This window comes from Cyanistes caeruleus, chromosome 4 (genome assembly GCF_971803275.1).
Source record: "Cyanistes caeruleus chromosome 4, bCyaCae1.hap1.1, whole genome shotgun sequence".
Taxonomy (NCBI): Eukaryota; Metazoa; Chordata; class Aves; order Passeriformes; family Paridae; genus Cyanistes; species Cyanistes caeruleus.
Window position 1 is genome coordinate 42,892,338 of NC_141704.1, and position 18,198 is coordinate 42,910,535.

An 18,198-nucleotide genomic window follows, 5' to 3' on the forward strand; every position below is an offset into this window, starting at 1 on the left:
CCTGTACTGCCCAAGGTGTCTCCTTTGAAGGCCTTTTCAATAAATATTTACTTTAAGACTGTCTAGCCTCGATTCCAGGTAGCCTCCCAAGGCATCAGAAACAGTGAAGTTTAAGTAATTTGCTTTTAAGTTTTGCAGTCAGCTAATGAAGCTTATAATGAATTTAATTTTGTAGGAAAGTGCACCCAGTAGGTTCTTTATCTCCCTCTATGAAAATTGTTTCAAAAGAGGTAGAAATACTTAAGTATTCTCAGAGCTTTGGTGGTTTCAAGTCATCTCATGACCCTTGGAAATGTATTAAGAGATGGCCTTGAACCAATGCTGCAGCCAGGACTTAAAAAGGGTAAAATTCTATTCTCTACAGAGCAGGATAAAACTTGATCACTCTGCGGAAAGTTGTCTGCTCTGCAGTCACAGGGTCTTAACTTTTTCAACCCTATCTTTCTAATTACCCAGTTGGGAGAGGCAGTAGTGCATTAGCACTGGTGTGATGAAACAGGGTAATAAGTAAAATGGAGAGAGAAGTTCAAGAAGATAGAAGTATTGTTGCTGGTCCAAGCTGTAATAAACAAACAAAATAGTTTCACCTAATAAGTTCGAGTACGTCACAATATGCCTGCTTCATGATCAGAAATAAGAGTTGCACTTCTAAATGAGTTTAATTACAAAGACTTCCCTTTAAATTTTTCAAGGATATGACTTTTATGAATATACTATGAAAAGAATACTAGTTAAGCAATATTCGTGTATTTATTTAAAGAAAAATTTTCTTATGTGAATGTTTTCATATAAAAAGCTGCAGTCTTTTTATAAATTACTAGATCACAGGATTGCTTTCTGTATGAACTTTTGGTCCTGACAATACTACTGAGTTGAAGTTATGGGTAATTTTAAGTTATTATGAACATCTGGCATTACTTTGATACCTATTCCTAATTAATCTGATAAATCATTACCAGATAAGCATATTTAAAATAGCCTCACAAAGATACAGCTGTAAAATTAATATTTCTTGTGTGTATTAAAGTTCACTCATCTAAAGATGGAGTTCAGATCTCTTTTTGAGAAAGGGTAAATCTGAAAGAGTGAAACAGCATTTGACAAGCGCGAGCTCACAACTCAGTCATCAGTAACACTCTCTGTATACCTTATGCACATCTCTGTTTCCATAGCAACAAAACCAATATAGCATTTCCCTTTTTTTAAAGGGCTTTTTTAGTTTCTGAGTAATAACATAGACTTGTTTGATATGACAATAACATGAATATTCATGTTTTTTTTGACACAGATGACCTAATTAAGGTCAACTTCTGTCAGAAATAATAATGAATTTTTGGTTGGATTACCATTTCTATACTCAGTTATAACTTTTCATTATTATTAATGAATTTTTATTTATAGGTTCTTCTTTTATCTGATGACCTTGATCTTCCAAAGAGATCCACCAGGGTGGATCTTTTCAGGGTTTTCAAAGGGATCAAAACTATACTGTTTATTTGGATGAAAGGCCTTATATAGTGTGTTCTAAGATGGCATATGAAAGCTTGAGCCTTCTCTCTTTTGACATTCATTCTGTTTTCTAGAAAGTAGGGGATGTACCATGACATTGCATAGTGGTGTAACTAACTGATCCATTACGCAGTATTTATGCATTGTAATCATTCCTAGAAAATGGTAGAAGAATTATACAGGAATTTCTGATGTTCTGGTTTCAGTTTACCAAAATTTAAAAAAAAAATAAAAAATAAAAAATAAAAAAAAAGAAAAAAAGAGAGAGAAACAACATTAGATTAGACAGTATCGCTTTGTATTCACTCTGTAGTAATTTGTCATCAGCCAGCCATCACTAACCTTGAACTTCCATGTGTAGGTTGATAGCTTCTTTAGCATTCCATTATTTTCAGTTTCTCCACATCAACTGCATCTTATTCACCAAGTATCAGTGTAGCTTATTCCATGTAAAAATCTGTCAGTTAAAAGTATTAAATTTTCAATCACACTTTTCTTTTAAGCATTCTGTGCTGTGTTCTGTTCAGTGTCAGTGTCTTTAGTTCTGATTTTTCAATTTTGTCCCTCTCCTTTTCCTTGACTTGTTAGTCTGATCCAACCTCTTCTACCTCATCTGATGATTATCAATATGTTATGGAAGCTAAACTACAAGAAATGATCTCCATACGTAGGAAGGTAGTCCTACTGGACTTTACTTTCTATTGCTGAATAGAATCCATCTGATTTGTTTTCATTTTTTTTAACTTTTTTTTTTAATTGATAATCAACCATCGTGCAGTTCAGTGCTTCAGGAGCTTACAATTTTACGATGGCAGGTTTGTGTTCAAACCATGCACAGTCTGCATGTTACATTTGGCTGATTTCATTGCTCATAAATAAATCCAATGTTTTGCTGATGCTTGGATGTAACAGGCCTTTGTAGCTGACACATTTCAAGCAATGCTGTTCAGCTGCCTGTTTAAATGAAGTTTATTTTTGGAAAACTAAGTTTGCAGTTAGTAGTAGCTTGCTTTATGTTTTGTTTAAACTTTACTGAGATAAAAACTTCCAAAGACACCTAAATTACAGAAAGAGTCTTTCTATTTTTTTTTTTACAGGCAGAAGAAAGGCATGGAAACATTGAGGAACGTATGAGACACTTAGAAGCTCAACTTGAAGAGAAGAATCAGGAACTTCAAAGAGTATGTGTATTGCAAACAGCTTCTGTACACTTTTCATTTGCCAGTATATTGCTACATTATGTACTCCAGCACCCAAAACTATCTAATTGTAAATGTTTTGTTTTTAGCAGTGATGGCAGCATCTTCCTACTTTACTTGACCATCTTAATACAATAATTTACATCCAGTTACAGAGTTGAAAGCATTCTGCAGTTACGGAAATGGATATGCATTAATCAGTAACAGTAATTACATTTCCTGTGGAATTCTTTTAGATGGTTACAGTTACCTTTTTTTTTTTAAATTTTTTAATGATGTAAATCTGTACCGGTTAATTTTGGACCCTACCAATCTGTCTCGTCTATCCCACATTAAAGGCAAGGCAAAGAGAAAAAATGAATGAGGAGCACAACAAAAGATTATCGGATACTGTAGACAGACTTTTGACAGAATCCAATGAGCGTCTGCAACTACACTTAAAAGAGAGAATGGCAGCACTCGAAGAAAAGGTACAGTACAAACAGCAGTATGAAGTTTAGCTTAATAAAGATTTCCCATATGTTCTGCTTTTATCAGGACGGAGGCATCATGCTGATTTTGTATTACCAAATATTATCACAAATGTCATCCAGCTTACACATTCAACTCTTAATTCAAGAGCTCAAGGGTCTTCTCAGAAGTGCTGTGAATACGGCTGAATATTTTGAGTCATGTGTTTATCAGCCAAGAGCCCAATGAAGAGCTTGGAAAGGACCAGGGCATGATGGGCTGCATGAGGCAGTGAGACAAAGTGGACAAGAACTGAGGAATGACGTTTTACATGCGTCATCATTGCAGTGTTTTAACTTGCTGATTTCACCTTGCTTCCTCTGGGAAGAGTAAAATTCTGGCACCACAAGAGAAGGATCATCTAACCTTGGAGAGGGAATGTTATTTACAGATTTTCTATGACGTGAGACAATGTGGTCCTGCAAAATTCAAAGCAAATTATCTTTGTATTTGCCCTCTTTAATCCCTCTCTCTTCTACTTATTCACCTTCTGTATGATCTGAGGGGAATCTTTCAGTGTTTTTCAGAAGGGTATTTCAGAACTCAGATGATGTAGGTCTGGTTTATATCATTGGAACAAAATGTGGTATGGATAGAGAAATAGACTTACCAAAAGAAGAAATTGTGTAAGGATGAGGCAGTTGCTCAGTTGAACCAAGACGCAAAGTTTTTCCTGATCTAGAAGACACATGCTCCTACATGTTAGAATTCTTGCAACATTTAAAATTTAGTATATAATCCAACTGAAGCATTAAAGTACAACATATATGAATTTTTTTAACTTGCACATGTATATAGTGATATCTGATATATTAATGTAATTCTAATTTCTTTCTTGCTTATTTGTTTCTCTTCTGTTTATTTTTAGAATGTTTTGATTCAGGAATCTGAAAGTTTCAGGAAAAATCTAGAAGAGTCCTTACATGATAAGGTACTGTGAAATACTGTGATTTTATCTTGTTTTATCAAAATATGTAGAATTATTATTTGAAAATATGTTTATGAAATATTAACTATCCAGCTATTGTGACAAATCTTCCTGACACAAATGAGAATTCCTTTAATCACCTAGATTCAATAAATAGCCTTAGAAGGTCTCTGACAGTTGTTCTAAGTTCATGGTTGATATCTTAGCCTCAGGAAGTCAATACCAAAATTCATATTGATTTCACTGGCTCTAGTGTTTTTCTTCTATCAGTTTTAATTCTGAAAAAGTCTTATTTAACAGAGATGTATTTGTAACTGGTTGCACTTTCATAGTAAAGGATGTAAGATTTTGATTGGATGTGATTCTTCTTAACAAATGCAGTGGTATTATGCTAAATATAGCTGAAAGTGACTTTTCTTCATTCCTTGCAAATTAACCCCTAATGCTGTTTAGTGAATCAGTCAAATTGATTATAAATATTTCTTCCAATCCCACATACCAGGATTTTTTTAAAGTTATTCCTGCCTTGAGTGCAGTAGGATACACAAATGTATTTGCATTCAGATTCACAGAAGTGTTTTTGCAGATACAGATTTAATACAGAGTGTGTTAAATCCCTGTAAAAGCAATTGTATAGAATTTTAAAAATATAGCTTCATTCTATACCAATATAAATATATGGCATCAAAAGTCAAGACCTTTGAGAAAAACAACAAAAGGGGTATCTGTTAAAAAAAAAAAAATTTAATCTACATTTAGGTAACCTGAAGAGAAAGGCAACAAATAATGAAAAGGACAACCTGTTTCAGTGCCTCACCACCCTCACCATAAAGAATTTTGTCCTGATATCTGAAACCTACGCTCTTTTATTTTAAAGCCATTATCCCTTGTCCTGTCTCTACATGTTCTGACCCCAGAGTTTCTAAGTGTCTCCCTTTGAAGGGATTATTTGTTTCACTTTGATGAAGAAACTGATGAAGCAATTTCAGATAGATGGACATAGCATCAGATACTAATAATCTCTAAGTAATTGGCAAGTGTTACGAACAGAGTTTCAGTCATCTCAGTAATTTTGTTCAATCAAGAAATATTTTTAAAATACTCTAATAATATTTCAGTAATTATATATTAATAATTCAGTATTAATACTCACTGAAACTGTTATTATTGATAGATAATATTATTTATAGATAAATTATTTATTGATATTATTTATAGATACATGATTTATTGATATTATTTATAGATGTAGAACATCCATATTCTTCCTAGCCTTTTGCAATACTAAACATTTTAACTCTAGGAAGAGCAGTGTTACAGCTTCATCCCATTTTTGTTCTGAATTTGTTTTAAAATTCTTTGATTTCACTTTATTAGTAGATAACAATTATTTGTAGAATTTGGGAAAAGTGCTGTTTTCCCTAGTGGTAGCTGTAAACTGTGGGTGTTTTTTACTTCCAAAAATCCAATTTTGTGGCAAATTGTCATTTTTTGCCAGCAGCACCTCATACTAGAGTCACATCAACGCAACATGAGCGAGACATATAGCTGCAGTTCAAGTCATCTAAGCAGCTCTTTCTAAGTCTGTGTCTCTGTCAGAAAATATATAAAGGCCAGTATGCAATCCCATAGTATCATAAAATCATGGAGGGTGGAAAAGATGATCTTGGAGCTCATTGAGTCCAACTCTTAATCTTGGTCTCTATAGGGCAAGTGGTGAGTCATACCACTTTATAGTAGGAAAAAAATAAGAAATAAGTTTCAAGGACAAAGTTGTCCTTCCAGCGCTTCCAGGCAGTGGTAAAACAGCAGAGTGCTGTACCTCCTCCTCTTGACTTGTACATCTCAATAGCAGCAGTGAGACTTAAATGAGCTTCCTTTTATTATAGTGTTATATCCAGTATATCTTTGCCTTTAACTTTATGAGAACAACATCCCATAAAATAAATGTATTTTGTGTCACAAATAAGTGATCTTACTCTTCTTATTCCCAGGAAAGACTTGCTGAAGAAATTGAGAAGCTGCGGTCTGAACTGGATCAAATGAAACTGAGGGCTGGTTCTTTAATCGAACCCACCTTGTCAAGGTAATATTTTGCAACAAAAGTTTTTCACTTTAAGCTGAAATAGATGTAAATGTTAATGGCAAGCATTTACAGCAGGGATGTGTTCAAACCACACATAATTGTGGTCATTTGTTTCTTTTCAAATGTTAAATCTATGCAGTTGTTATTACTGTTGCTTTTCACTTTTTTTCTAGGTAAAAAAGTGAGTATATCAGTTTATCAGTGAGTATACAGTGAAATATTACTGAGATTATTAAAAGCCTTTTAAATTATTAAATGTTTTGAAAAGTATATGCAAATGCACAACTTTTTCCCCAGACCTTAAAAATAAATGAGAAACAATTCTCTTTAATGCTGAAACTGATCAGCATATTTACAATCATATTTATTCTATAAATAATATCTTTTATTTTTCTTTATTAGCAAGGCATAACTCAGCTGTACTTAATGTGTAGCAAAGGACAACAGAACTTCAGCTGAATGTGAAGACATTATCCAGAGAGCTCTGAAAACATCATAATCGGATATTAAATATTGTGCCTCTTTTTGATGGAAAATCCATATGGGAAGAACAGTGAGACAAATGTCATAAAAAATAAACACTAAAAGCTGAAAATGATTTGTCATTCTAGAAAGTCCTTCATGCTTAAAAGTGTCCCTTGAGATTAAATTGTTGCTTTTTTGATAATTGTGTGCCATGTGCTGTTTTCGTAACAAGCAACATGTTAGTTTTTAAAATTTGCTGGCACACCTGCCAGACAAAGCTCATGGATCAAAACTAATCCATGGAGCACTACATTGGGAGCACTGTATTCATCTAAAGTTACTCTTGTTCAAGAGGTTGTTGTTTTTTCCATCAGCTATTGTCTGCCCATTGATGTCCTCAGACATACTGCTCAGTACCTGGACATGGTTTTTCCCTCAACCTTTTATTATTTCTTGGAATAATGTTTTTGTATAGGTAGAGAAGTGTAAGTCGATGAAATTCAGAATGTGATGCTTCTAGCTTTTTGAAATTTTGTTCCCTTGGGAATGTAACTACAGGCACACAACACTTTTTTTCTTGAACGTATTCTCAGGGATGGAGGCTATTGAGCTGCTTCAACAGCAGCTTTGGTTCTGGAACAGCCATCCTTGCTGAACAGCAGCTTTTCTTGCTGGGTAGATGAGTATCATTAGCTTGTGCTCCCTAAAGAGGAGCTGATTAGCCCTTGTCAGAGGGATGTTTGAAGCTGTCTAAATATCTTGGGAATTCATCAGGTTGCACTAAGAAGTATACTTTCCCTAATGTAACCTTACCTCATGAAGCTCCCAGCTCTCTCAGGCATAGAAAGCTCTGAACATTGAATACTTCCTATTCTCAGCCTGTATTCAATTCTACATTGGCTGGAGTTTGTGCTTTCAGGAAAATAATGAAGCTGGTCAGCAGATGAATATCTACAGCTAGACACTGGAACCTGGACTGTTTCTTTTTTCCTGCCATCTTGCTTCACAACAATCAAATATTATTGATTATGAGACCAAAGTTCTATTGAGACAATTACTGTACACAGAAGATTAAAAAAAAGTCACTGTCCTATGGGGGATTTTGTTACATTTCATTTTTCTACTGTGATCATGCTATTCTTATCTTTTCATGTGGAGATTGCTGGTGTATTAAGAAACAGAAATTATTCAGGTCTCTGCTTCTGTGGTTGAGTTCTCAAGTGGTGCACTGACCCTTTGCTCTTCCACCTTGTTTCCACAGCCCATGGTTAGGATGCTTTTTATTGCAGCATGCAGTGAACTTTTGGTGCTGCTTTTTGGCTAAGGACAAAGAGGTCAGGGACCACTGTTTGTAAACAAGAAAAGAGGTGCTGAAGTCATCCTTTATAAGGTTCACTACAAAATTCCAAGACTTACCAGGGCTATAGGAAAAATTGGGAGTTAAAGCACTGAAAGTTTCATCACTGAAAGTTTCATCAAAGAAAGATTAGTAATTCCTAAATTATGTTGAATATCACAGGTCAGTTCACTAATGTTTTCATAATGTAGACCACAGACATACAGCAGGAAAGCTTTAATCTATATGCTCACTCATGAACACGTAACATGAGTTACGAGTTACATAGAGTAACCTCAGGCATATTTATGAATATACAGGATAATACATTCAGCTGCCAGCTCTGATTATCCTGAAATGTGCTTTTTCTTGTTAAAGTTTTGGATGATAAGCTTTTCTGTGCATAGCTTTCATTTAAAAAAATCAGAGATTTTATTATTTGTTTCTCCTTAATTTTCTCATGCAATTATTTCAATTTTAAATTACGTTTTGTGATGCGGTTTTCTCATTTATCATGTGATACATGAATGTTCATTTGGAAAAAGAAATCTCTGTTGCTAGACTGAAAGTCATTGGATTTTTTGTTGTTATTCCTATTACTCTCTTAGTCCACTTATGTGATTTTGTTTATAGACCTCATCTGGACACATCAACAGAGCTGAGGTACTCAGTGGGCTCACTAGTTGATAGCCAGTCTGACTATCGGTCAACTAAAGTGATAAGACGACCTAGAAGAGGCCGGATGGGAGTACGCAGAGATGAACCAAAGGTTAATCCCCAATTTCTTTTCACATATTCCCTGATAAGATAATGTATTTGAGGCTTTTAAGGTTACAGTTTGTGGAGTTTTCTTCCAGAAAGAAAACAACAAGAGAAAAAAACAACCCACCAAACAAGAAAACCCAACTCAGAGAGCAGAGATTTTTCTATATCTGCTCAGAGAACTTTTGTACAAAATGACAGCAGAGAATGTTGAAGTTTAGGCATCAAAGTTCAAACATACTTGATTATTTGTCTTTCCAGAGTGTCTCTTTGTGTAAATTTTCCTTGTAGTAATTGTATACCTAAATTGCAATTATGTGAAAATACTTTTTGCTGTTTGCTGTAATGTTGGGAGCATTAATGGAGCGCTAATAATTGAATACGTATGTTGAAGTGTTAGTTGCTTTCCTTTCAAAATTTTTTTAAAGCTTGACTTTGCAGTTTTCTCTGACATAAACCATTTATGTCCTAATTCCTGCTCAGGTAAAATCACTTGGTGATCATGAGTGGAATAGGACGCAGCAGATGGGTGTTCTGAGCAGTCATCCATTTGAGAGCGACACGGAGATGTCGGACATCGATGATGATGATAGAGAAACCCTGTTCAGCTCCATGGACCTGCTGTCACCAAGTGGCCATTCCGATGCCCAGACCCTGGCCATGATGCTTCAGGAGCAGCTAGATGCAATCAATAAAGAAATCAGGTATGTAGCCTGAACCAGCTGCAATGCACTTATGGTTACAGCTTCAAGCTTCCTTTAGTCCTTGAGTTCAGGTACCATTTGTGGCGCTTAGGAAACCACTTCTTCATTTAGAGGATTGATAATGTGTCTGCTTTCCTGAAGAGAGTATTGGCTGTGTGAAGATATCAACTGAGTCTTTCTTTCTTAACCATAGAAATTTCTTTCAAAAAACCTTCCAAGTGAAGAACTGTTGGCCAGTTGAAGAGAAGTTAGAGGAGGCTAACACATGGAAGATTTCACAGATTACTGTTCACAGTCCTATTTTCAAGGTCTTTTTCACTGTTATGCATGACTCCACTTTCTCAGTAACAATCTCCTATCAGAAATATTTTATTTCAGTGCTCTTCATGCTTTCTTCTGGCAATTATCCCCATGTTAAATCTAACGTAAGCCGCATTTTCTAAGACATGGTTTTGATTTTCTCTGTAGACACAGACTATGATTTTTCATGCTCCAAGTTGGATTATAGTGCTTGGAAATAGGTAATGAATATAAGGTTTTATAATATCTGTGCTAATTTAATGGAGAGGTACAGAATCAAATGATGTGTTTCAATTAAGGGATTTTTATAAACAAAGCCATATATTATGCTTAAAGCATTCTTATGTATTTTTCAGGAAGGGCAACTTTAAAAAAAGTTGCTGTATGAAAAACATCCTCTCATTAGTGACTGTTTTCCTAGAAGGAGATGAAGGAAATGTTAGTAAATGTGCTAGGGACTTTCTGGTAATACTAGAAACAGAAATACTGTGGTTAGAAATATAATCAAAACAAGACAGAATCATTCTCTGATCACAGTAACTATAAAGGGAGAACTCTTTTGGAATATATTGAATTTGAGTAATTTTTCTGTTCAGGGAGAAACCTTTTAGGATACATCTAGAACTTTACATTATTTGCTGTCCCAGAATGTGTTTGTTCAGATAAGATGATGCTTTTTTCAAACCTTTTCTTACACCTGTCTAGATACAGGGTCAAAGAGATATTTTGGTGTTGGGAAGGTAAATCTCCTTAAAACAGTGTATATTAAAGAAAGAACCTTATCTATATTTTCTGTTATGTCAAAATCAGCACTGTGGCCAGTTCAGGAAGCTGTAGATGCAACATTTATATTTGTTTTTAAACAATACTAGTCTTTTGTCCACTTAACAAGTGATACAGTAAAGGGATTTAACAAGGAGAAGTAATTGCAGGTGACATATTGGGATATCATTTGTGCCACCCTGAATCAGATCACTGTTATACTCAACCCAGGGCCTTGAGTCAGGTACAGTTTTACCTCTAAAGGGAAGCAAGGGTGCACTTTTATATAAAAAAAATTATTTTACTGGGAGTAGTTTATTTCCTCAACTGCTAATCTTGTACTGAAGTATAGGCTTTTATTATCATAGCAATATTAATAAAGGATCAGGCATGTAATTTTGTATGGTTTTTTATACAGCTCAGGAAAATCATTCTACAAGGAAAGTCTTATGAACCATTCTGCATTTCATGTTTTGTTGGTTTGTTTGTTTTTGGTTTTAATTTACAAACACTATAAGGGTTTATAATTTTTTTTGAGATATCAAAAGAGATTAAATTGTGTTTTGCCTTAGATTTGTTTTATTATACACATGATTCAGGATTTAGATTAGTAAAATGAAAAACATTGTTATAATTCTCTTTCAAAATATTAATGGCCTTTAAGTTTCTTCCCTGCATTATTTTAAAAAAATGGTAGATGTTTTATACAAATTCTGAAATGGATGTTAGGGAAGAAGATTTACCACTGCACAGGAGTTTTTAGGTTTCTATTTTCAATATATTATGGTTTTATGTATTGTACTTGCTTAGTTTCACACAGAAAAGTCTGGTTCACAGTTTCAGCCTCCCCAGACTTCATATTCTCTCGTTTCACATTGATCCCTTATAATTTTTCCTCTTTTTTGCAAAAAAAAAGACTTCTCCTAGCAAGGGTTTATGGGCAAAGGACTTATAAAGAAATATTTTACTTTAAAGACATTTTTCCATTCTAGGTGCAATCACAATTGAAAAACAACCAAAGAACCCAATGGAAGCATCTGTTGAGGTGATAGATGCTTAAGAAGCTTATAATGCTTGCTAACAAGAAAGCAATTTTAATGAAATTCACTTAAAAACCCAGGGCTTTAGAAACAGCTATCATTTTTTGATCAAATTATAGGGGTAAAACAGACAATTTGTCTTGCACATTCTCTTGTTTTATTAATATGGATTATTTTAGCAATTCCCTTCTTAAAGGCCCAATTTCATTTGACTCTTAACTTTGTGATTTAGCAAAAAATAATCAGATGAAGCCAACGTAAGCTTGGAATTAGTTGTCTATGGTAAATCGGATTGTTAACCCCCCGCTCAATTCTAGCTCCTTTGCAAAAGACCCAATATTCCTGAAATGTCATACATCAAGTCTTGCTGTTGATCACATTCTTCAAACAGGTTTTGAGGATGGAGGAGTTGAGAGAAATAATTTGATAACTGGTGATTAGGAAAATAATATTGGAAAAGGGTACTTTTTAGTTATCTGTGATATTCATCTTTGTTTGCTCTTACTTTCAAATCTCATTTGAAATGGACTGGTTTCTAGTTTTGCTCTGGGATTATGAAGAGAAAAATACAACAAAAGTATTCTTCTTTTACTCAATTAGGCTAATCCAAGAAGAGAAAGAGTCGACAGAATTGCGTGCTGAAGAGATAGAGAACAGAGTGGCCAGTGTGAGTCTGGAAGGCTTAAATCTAGCCAGAGTCCACCAAGGCACCTCCATTACTGGCTCAGTGACAGCATCATCACTTGCAAGCTCATCTCCTCCCAGTGGACACTCGACTCCCAAGCTCACCCCTCGCAGTCCAGCCAGGGAGATGGACAGAATGGGGGTTATGACGCTGGTAAGAAACCCTACAATGACAGTATTTGATGTGATATTTCTTGTATTAAGTAATTAATCTTTTCACTGTATGACTGGCTCATCTCTCTAATTCTTTAGTCACATATTCATCATCCATACAGACAGGAAATTCTCTAGAATTTGGACATTTGTTACCTTTGGGCTTTGTTATAGTGGTTTTGAGCACTGCATGATTCACTAGAGGCATAGTGATGGGATTACTGAGGGTCTTGAGCCCATAGAGTATGGAACTAATAAGAAACAGTAATTAAAATTACTTGTATGTAAATTACTTCTTTTAATTACTTGTATGTAAAAAATGTTTACTAATGGAAAGTTCTTAAGTGGTACAGGTATTACACAATAGTCTGTGGAACTATTGATGAGTTTAAACTTCCAGGAAATGTCTAGAAAACATGAAGACATTTCACCACTTCTTATATGTGATCATTTGGATATACTTTTATATTTGGTACACTCTTTTACATTTGCAGCAGTTTTCTTCATTTCATATGTCATGCACAATGAAATAAGCTCTTGGTTTCCATTAATTCATTTAACTGATATATTTCAATATTACAGGTGGCTCACACATAGAGATCAAGCCACCATGAAATTACTGTGCAAATAATTTCTAAGTTTGAGAACACATTCAAGCATGTCTGGTTCGATTTGGAAAGGGATTTACAAGGAATTTAATTTTGATTCTAGACAAAAAGAAACAGTACATCTGTCAAATATCAGAAGATAGTTACCATATACTATATTTAAGATGTACAGCTCTGATACTAATCTGAGTACAGATGCAGGGTTCAGTGTGAGCTAGCCAGTTTGGGGCTGGGGTGGATTAATCCCTTTAAGTACTAGGAGAGAATCAAATCAGCCCACTCTGCTGATCTCATGCAGGGAATAGAATAGGGTATGCATAAGCCCATTTTTTGTTTGCTTTTTTTCTGATAATCATAATATCACCAATATCCCCTTGTGGCCCATTCCTGGGAAGTAGCAGCAGCACAGATTCCCTGCAGAGCCCTTCCTAACAGAAAAGTTTGCTAAGAGCAGCTGGAAATGAAGCCTGGCTGTTCATTCTTCTCATCTGGGAATAAGGGGTTTTGTTGGTGATCATTGTCAAGTATTCCCTTTTCCTGGGAACTGACAGCTACTCATGGCCCCCCTCTGCTCCTCCCAGTTTAGTATGGTGTTTGCTGCTGCCTTAGGTTCCAAGGTCAACAGGGAGCAGGTCCAAGCAGGCAGTCATAACTTATTCTTTGCTGCCCCAGTTCCCACACCTGAACAGCAGAAATGAAAATATTGGTTGCATAGGTCATTGTGGAGGAGGTGAGTGTGCAGGCTGCTGTGCTGTCACCCACTTCACCGAATCAGCACCTTCCCAAAAGCACAGTCTGGTTCCTGTTCCCCAGCCGTACGCAGTCTGGCTGTGGGTAAATGGCAGTGGTTGAACTGCCCTGCCACCAGACACCTGCACTGCCTGGTGGCCTGGATTTGAAAACTGTAGCTTTGGGTCATGGGGTTCATCAGATTCAAATACAAAATGACAGCATAGCCTCTGCAATTCAGGTTGCTGTAGTCTCACTGGCATCCAGCTGTAACTGTGCCAAAACTCAGGTGGATTTGTCTGTCTGACTTGCAGTTGAACTCTTGACTTACCATAAGCAGTAGAAGCATCCCCCCATGGTGTGCACAGCTTTGCTCATCTTCATCAACCATTTCAGGACATTTCTGCCCTGCACTGTTTCAGCAGGAGCTCAGTGTTGAATATCACTTCCTTGCGGTCTGAGAACAGATACAAGTCTGTCAGACATCCTCTAAGTGAAACTTTGAGTTGGGAAGGGTTTTGTAGAAGCCTGGTTTCTAGAGCTCAAATTGCCAAGTGACCTTGTATTGGTTGGCTGGAGGAGAAGGACTGTGTGAGTTTCCACAGCCTGGGTGCTGGAGTAAATCAATTCTACAGAGTTTCTTCAGCTTTCCTTAAATGAATGAGACTTCTACCAAAAATTAAAATACAAAGGGAGTTGAACAACTCCCATTCTAGCAGTCTTCTACTGCCAAGTAACACTGCAGAAGAATACGTTTTCATTTCCTGAAAATACCAGGCATGGTATTTGGTGATATTTTTCGGTTTTACTTGGTGGGACACCAATATATTTGTAATATTTGATAAGACTTTAAAAAAAAAAAAAATCTCTGTTGGGAAAAACCCAAGTACCTATATAAAAACTCAAAAATAGTAAGTGCTACTACAGGCTTGAAATGTCCAATTCTTTGCTAAGTTTATGAAATTGAAAGAGAATATTTCTTTAGGAAAAACACCCCCAAACCTGCTTTCCCAGAATGATGTATTTTTCAGGGGTTATCATATATTATTGCATCAAGTATATAATTAGTATATAATATAGAAAGTATTAAATTAATCTTTGCTTCACACTTCATGAATGTGAGAACAACAAATGTGAGACTTTTTTTATGTTTCAATAATATTTATTAATCATTATTTTTTTGTTGTTGCCTCTTTCGTTATCAATCTAAGCCAAGCGACCTAAGGAAGCATCGGAGAAAGGTATGATACTGGGGGTGTTTTGAAGTTTGGGAAAGCACATTTATTTTATTCCTCTGCTATTTAGATAACTGGGTCCCTTGCCAGCAACTACATCCCCTCCTCTCCTTTTCATTCAATGCCTGAACATAATAATTTTAATCCTACCTGGAAAAGCTTCCAGGGGCCACAGTTAAGCCACAGAATCAAGGCCCACCAGTGACAACTTGGAGTAACAGTCTCACAGCTCAAACTTAAAGGAATACTTATTTTTAAGGAGGTATGGACACAAAATAATTACCTTCAAATGTATTTTGGCCACTTTCTTTCTGGAGGAACTACAAACAGATTCCTTGAAATCTTCTGGAGAAGTATTAAGTTGTTTACAGAACTGGTACTGATGATGAGATTCCATGTCAGAATGGTATTTAAGATAAATCATTATGTGCACTGACAAAATTCCATTTTGTCCATGCCTATTGTCAAGCATACTGACTATTCAGGTAACACAATATGAAGAAAGTGGTCATGTTTATGTCTGTATTCCCTTACATCCCTGAGAAATTTAGTTAACCTGAATAATCCTGTTTAGTGCACTTACACCTGAGACTACCTTCATGTTTAGACCTTCATTGTGTCAACCTGTTCAGCATAAAGGGAATTAGTTTCTTCTACAAGCATAATGTCATTACTTTCAAATATGTGCTTTGAGCTGCCTTATTTAGGCAATTGTTTTTCCCAACAGCATTTTTTAAAAAAAAGAACCCTTACAATTTGCTCAAAAAATTGCTCTTGATACTTTACATGCTTCAGTCCACTTGATAATTTCATGCAGCATGTGTTAAAACGTTCTTGAAAAGCTAATAGGCTCTCATTGGAGTCTCTCTCCCCCAGATTGCAGTAGTTGAGGAAGATGGGCGTGAAGATAAAGCCACAATCAAATGTGAAACTTCTCCTCCTCCAACACCCAGAGCTATCAGGATGACTCATACGCTTCCTTCTTCATACCACAATGATGCCAGAAGGTAAGATGGTTGCACCGTGGATCAGTACGTCACAGTATACCACGTACTATTATTTTCAAATCACGTTGTTTAAATATTCCAAAATGACCTGATTTCTTCTCTGTTTCTCATGTCATGAGAGAAAAAAAACCTTACCCCTTGTCTGTTGTGTGACCCTGAAAATGTTCATCAGTGCTAAAGTACATGCTGGGTATTTCTATTTTGAGGTACAGTATTGATGGCTATTGCAAGCAACAGTGCTACAAATCCTAGAAATAAAATCAGAATGCTGACTACTGTATTTTTCACAAATTGTTCTTAGCAAAGTTAAAGTATTTATTTTCAGCCTTGCCTGACAGAGGAAGTGTGTTCTTCTGTTGCTCTGTATGTTGCCAAATAATTTTAAGATGTGATTGTTCCACTTGTTGGGAGATCATTACTAAATTATAACCAATTAATTTATTTGCAGAGCTGCTCAGAAGAAAATAAAAATGTTGACATGTTATCTATTCTATATCTTTGCAGTAGTTTGCCTGCTTCACTGGAGCCAGAAAGCATTGGTCTTGGCAGTGTCAGCAGCAGTCAGGACTCCCTGCACAAAGCTCCCAAAAAGAAAGGAATCAAGTCTTCAATAGGACGATTGTTCGGTAAAAAAGAGAAGGCTCGACTTGGACAGCTCAGTAAGGAATTAGTGGTAACAAGATAAAGTCGCCATTTCACTGCCATTTTTCCATGTTTAATTTTTCTCTTTTTTTTTCAGTTTCCAATACTCTCATTTTTCTGTTTTGTCTTGCACAACTTTCCCGTTAAATTTAATTGTTATCAGCAGTTATATTCGTCAAGAGCTTGCAGTGACTGTAATGTAAATGAAAGGAAAGTTCTGGCACAAATTACTGGAGTCATCTTCACTGAACCTGGTGCTTCAATAGTCTATTGAATTAGGGTAGAAATGGTAACACTGTATTCTTGAATAACCACATAAAGAGGAGGTGAGAAGTTAATAAGCAACAAATGGCTTTAAGTGGTGTACCTATGTGATACAGGAGGTCCTTGCGACTAAGTGTAGCTGCTTTTCAAATTTCAGTGTGTCAATAGATGCACTCTAGTGCCTATAGCTGAATGTCCTCAGGATAACTCTTTAGTTATGCTGCTCACAGCAGTGCTTATCTTTCTTCCTACTCCTGCCCTTTTCACTTGCCAAGACTGTTTAATTCTATTCCATTCATGGCAAAAAATTTCAACTGCCTATTTCTGTAGGATATGTCTATACAGACACATGCCAACACAAGTATCAAATTGGAATAAATGTGTCAATAAAATTGAAATACTGTCTCTTTCCTAGTCATGCAGATGTCACATAATACAGATTTGTGAGGCACTAAATTTTACTGCTTGGTGACCATGTAACACTTGCAAAAGAATTTTAAGGCCTTGCAGTAATTGTAAACACTTAAGCAGCAAGCATAAGCCTGAAATTAAAACCCTACATGTATTGTATTGCAATGTGTCCTTATCACAACTAACAAAATCATTGCTAAAGTAGTACAGAATTTATAAAAAGGTAGTACTAAGTTTCTCCTCTCTGCCTCTGAAAAACATGTATTCTTGAAAAAAAACAACCAAAAAAACTAATTTCAATTTGTAATCTGAATTCCCTTTTTTTCCTCACTATGGAATAAATAAAAGTGTTTTATTCAATCTTTTAGATGAGAATCTATAAACAAGTCTTTCAAATACACTGTATGCCACCATCTGCATTGATGGATAATTTTATAACTTTAGACTACATCTAAAGTTAGACTTTATTCATTCAAATTTACATTCCAGATAGCCCTTTTTTTATATACTAATGGTTTATACATAATAATCTACAATTTATCAGTAAGTCAGGAGCACAGAGGACAAAGATGCAATAAATGTGTTGGCCTTCCCTCCAGCTATTTGAAATGTGGAACAAAAGTGAAATAACAGCTTCAAAGATTATCTGAGTAGCAATGATTGGGCAATAGGTTAATTCGTAATACCCACCATGATTAATAATACATACGTGGAATTTGATAAAGTCCATTTGTAATTCCCCATACTAGGTCATGAAATTTCTAAAAGATTATAGTGATTTGCAATTATATGATTTTTTGGAACTTCGATCCTTTAATTCAACAGTAAAGATTTCAGTATAATGCACATTTTAATTAAGCAAGT

The 18,198-nt window shown here is 35.5% G+C and overlaps 1 protein-coding gene across 7 annotated transcripts in view; it reads left to right on the forward strand.

Moving 5' to 3' along the window:
* The window catches only part of PPFIA2 (PPFI scaffold protein A2), a 289,459-nt gene that overhangs the window by 231,805 nt on the left and 39,456 nt on the right, over positions 1-18,198 (forward strand). For 4 of the 7 annotated variants that reach the window (XM_023932720.2, XM_086887835.1, XM_086887836.1 and 1 more), the window contains 11 exons: positions 2,098-2,184; positions 2,607-2,690; positions 3,047-3,178; positions 4,087-4,149; positions 6,141-6,232; positions 8,667-8,802; positions 9,279-9,499; positions 12,202-12,439; positions 14,987-15,016; positions 15,887-16,017; positions 16,522-16,676. In XM_023932720.2, coding sequence (XP_023788488.1) covers positions 2,098-2,184; positions 2,607-2,690; positions 3,047-3,178; positions 4,087-4,149; positions 6,141-6,232; positions 8,667-8,802; positions 9,279-9,499; positions 12,202-12,439; positions 14,987-15,016; positions 15,887-16,017; positions 16,522-16,676 — 1,369 coding nt within the window. The remainder of the gene's footprint in view (positions 1-2,097; positions 2,185-2,606; positions 2,691-3,046; positions 3,179-4,086; positions 4,150-6,140; positions 6,233-8,666; positions 8,803-9,278; positions 9,500-12,201; positions 12,440-14,986; positions 15,017-15,886; positions 16,018-16,521; positions 16,677-18,198) is intronic. The other 3 variants (XM_023932782.2, XM_023932737.2, XM_023932775.2) reach the window with 1 other exon arrangement.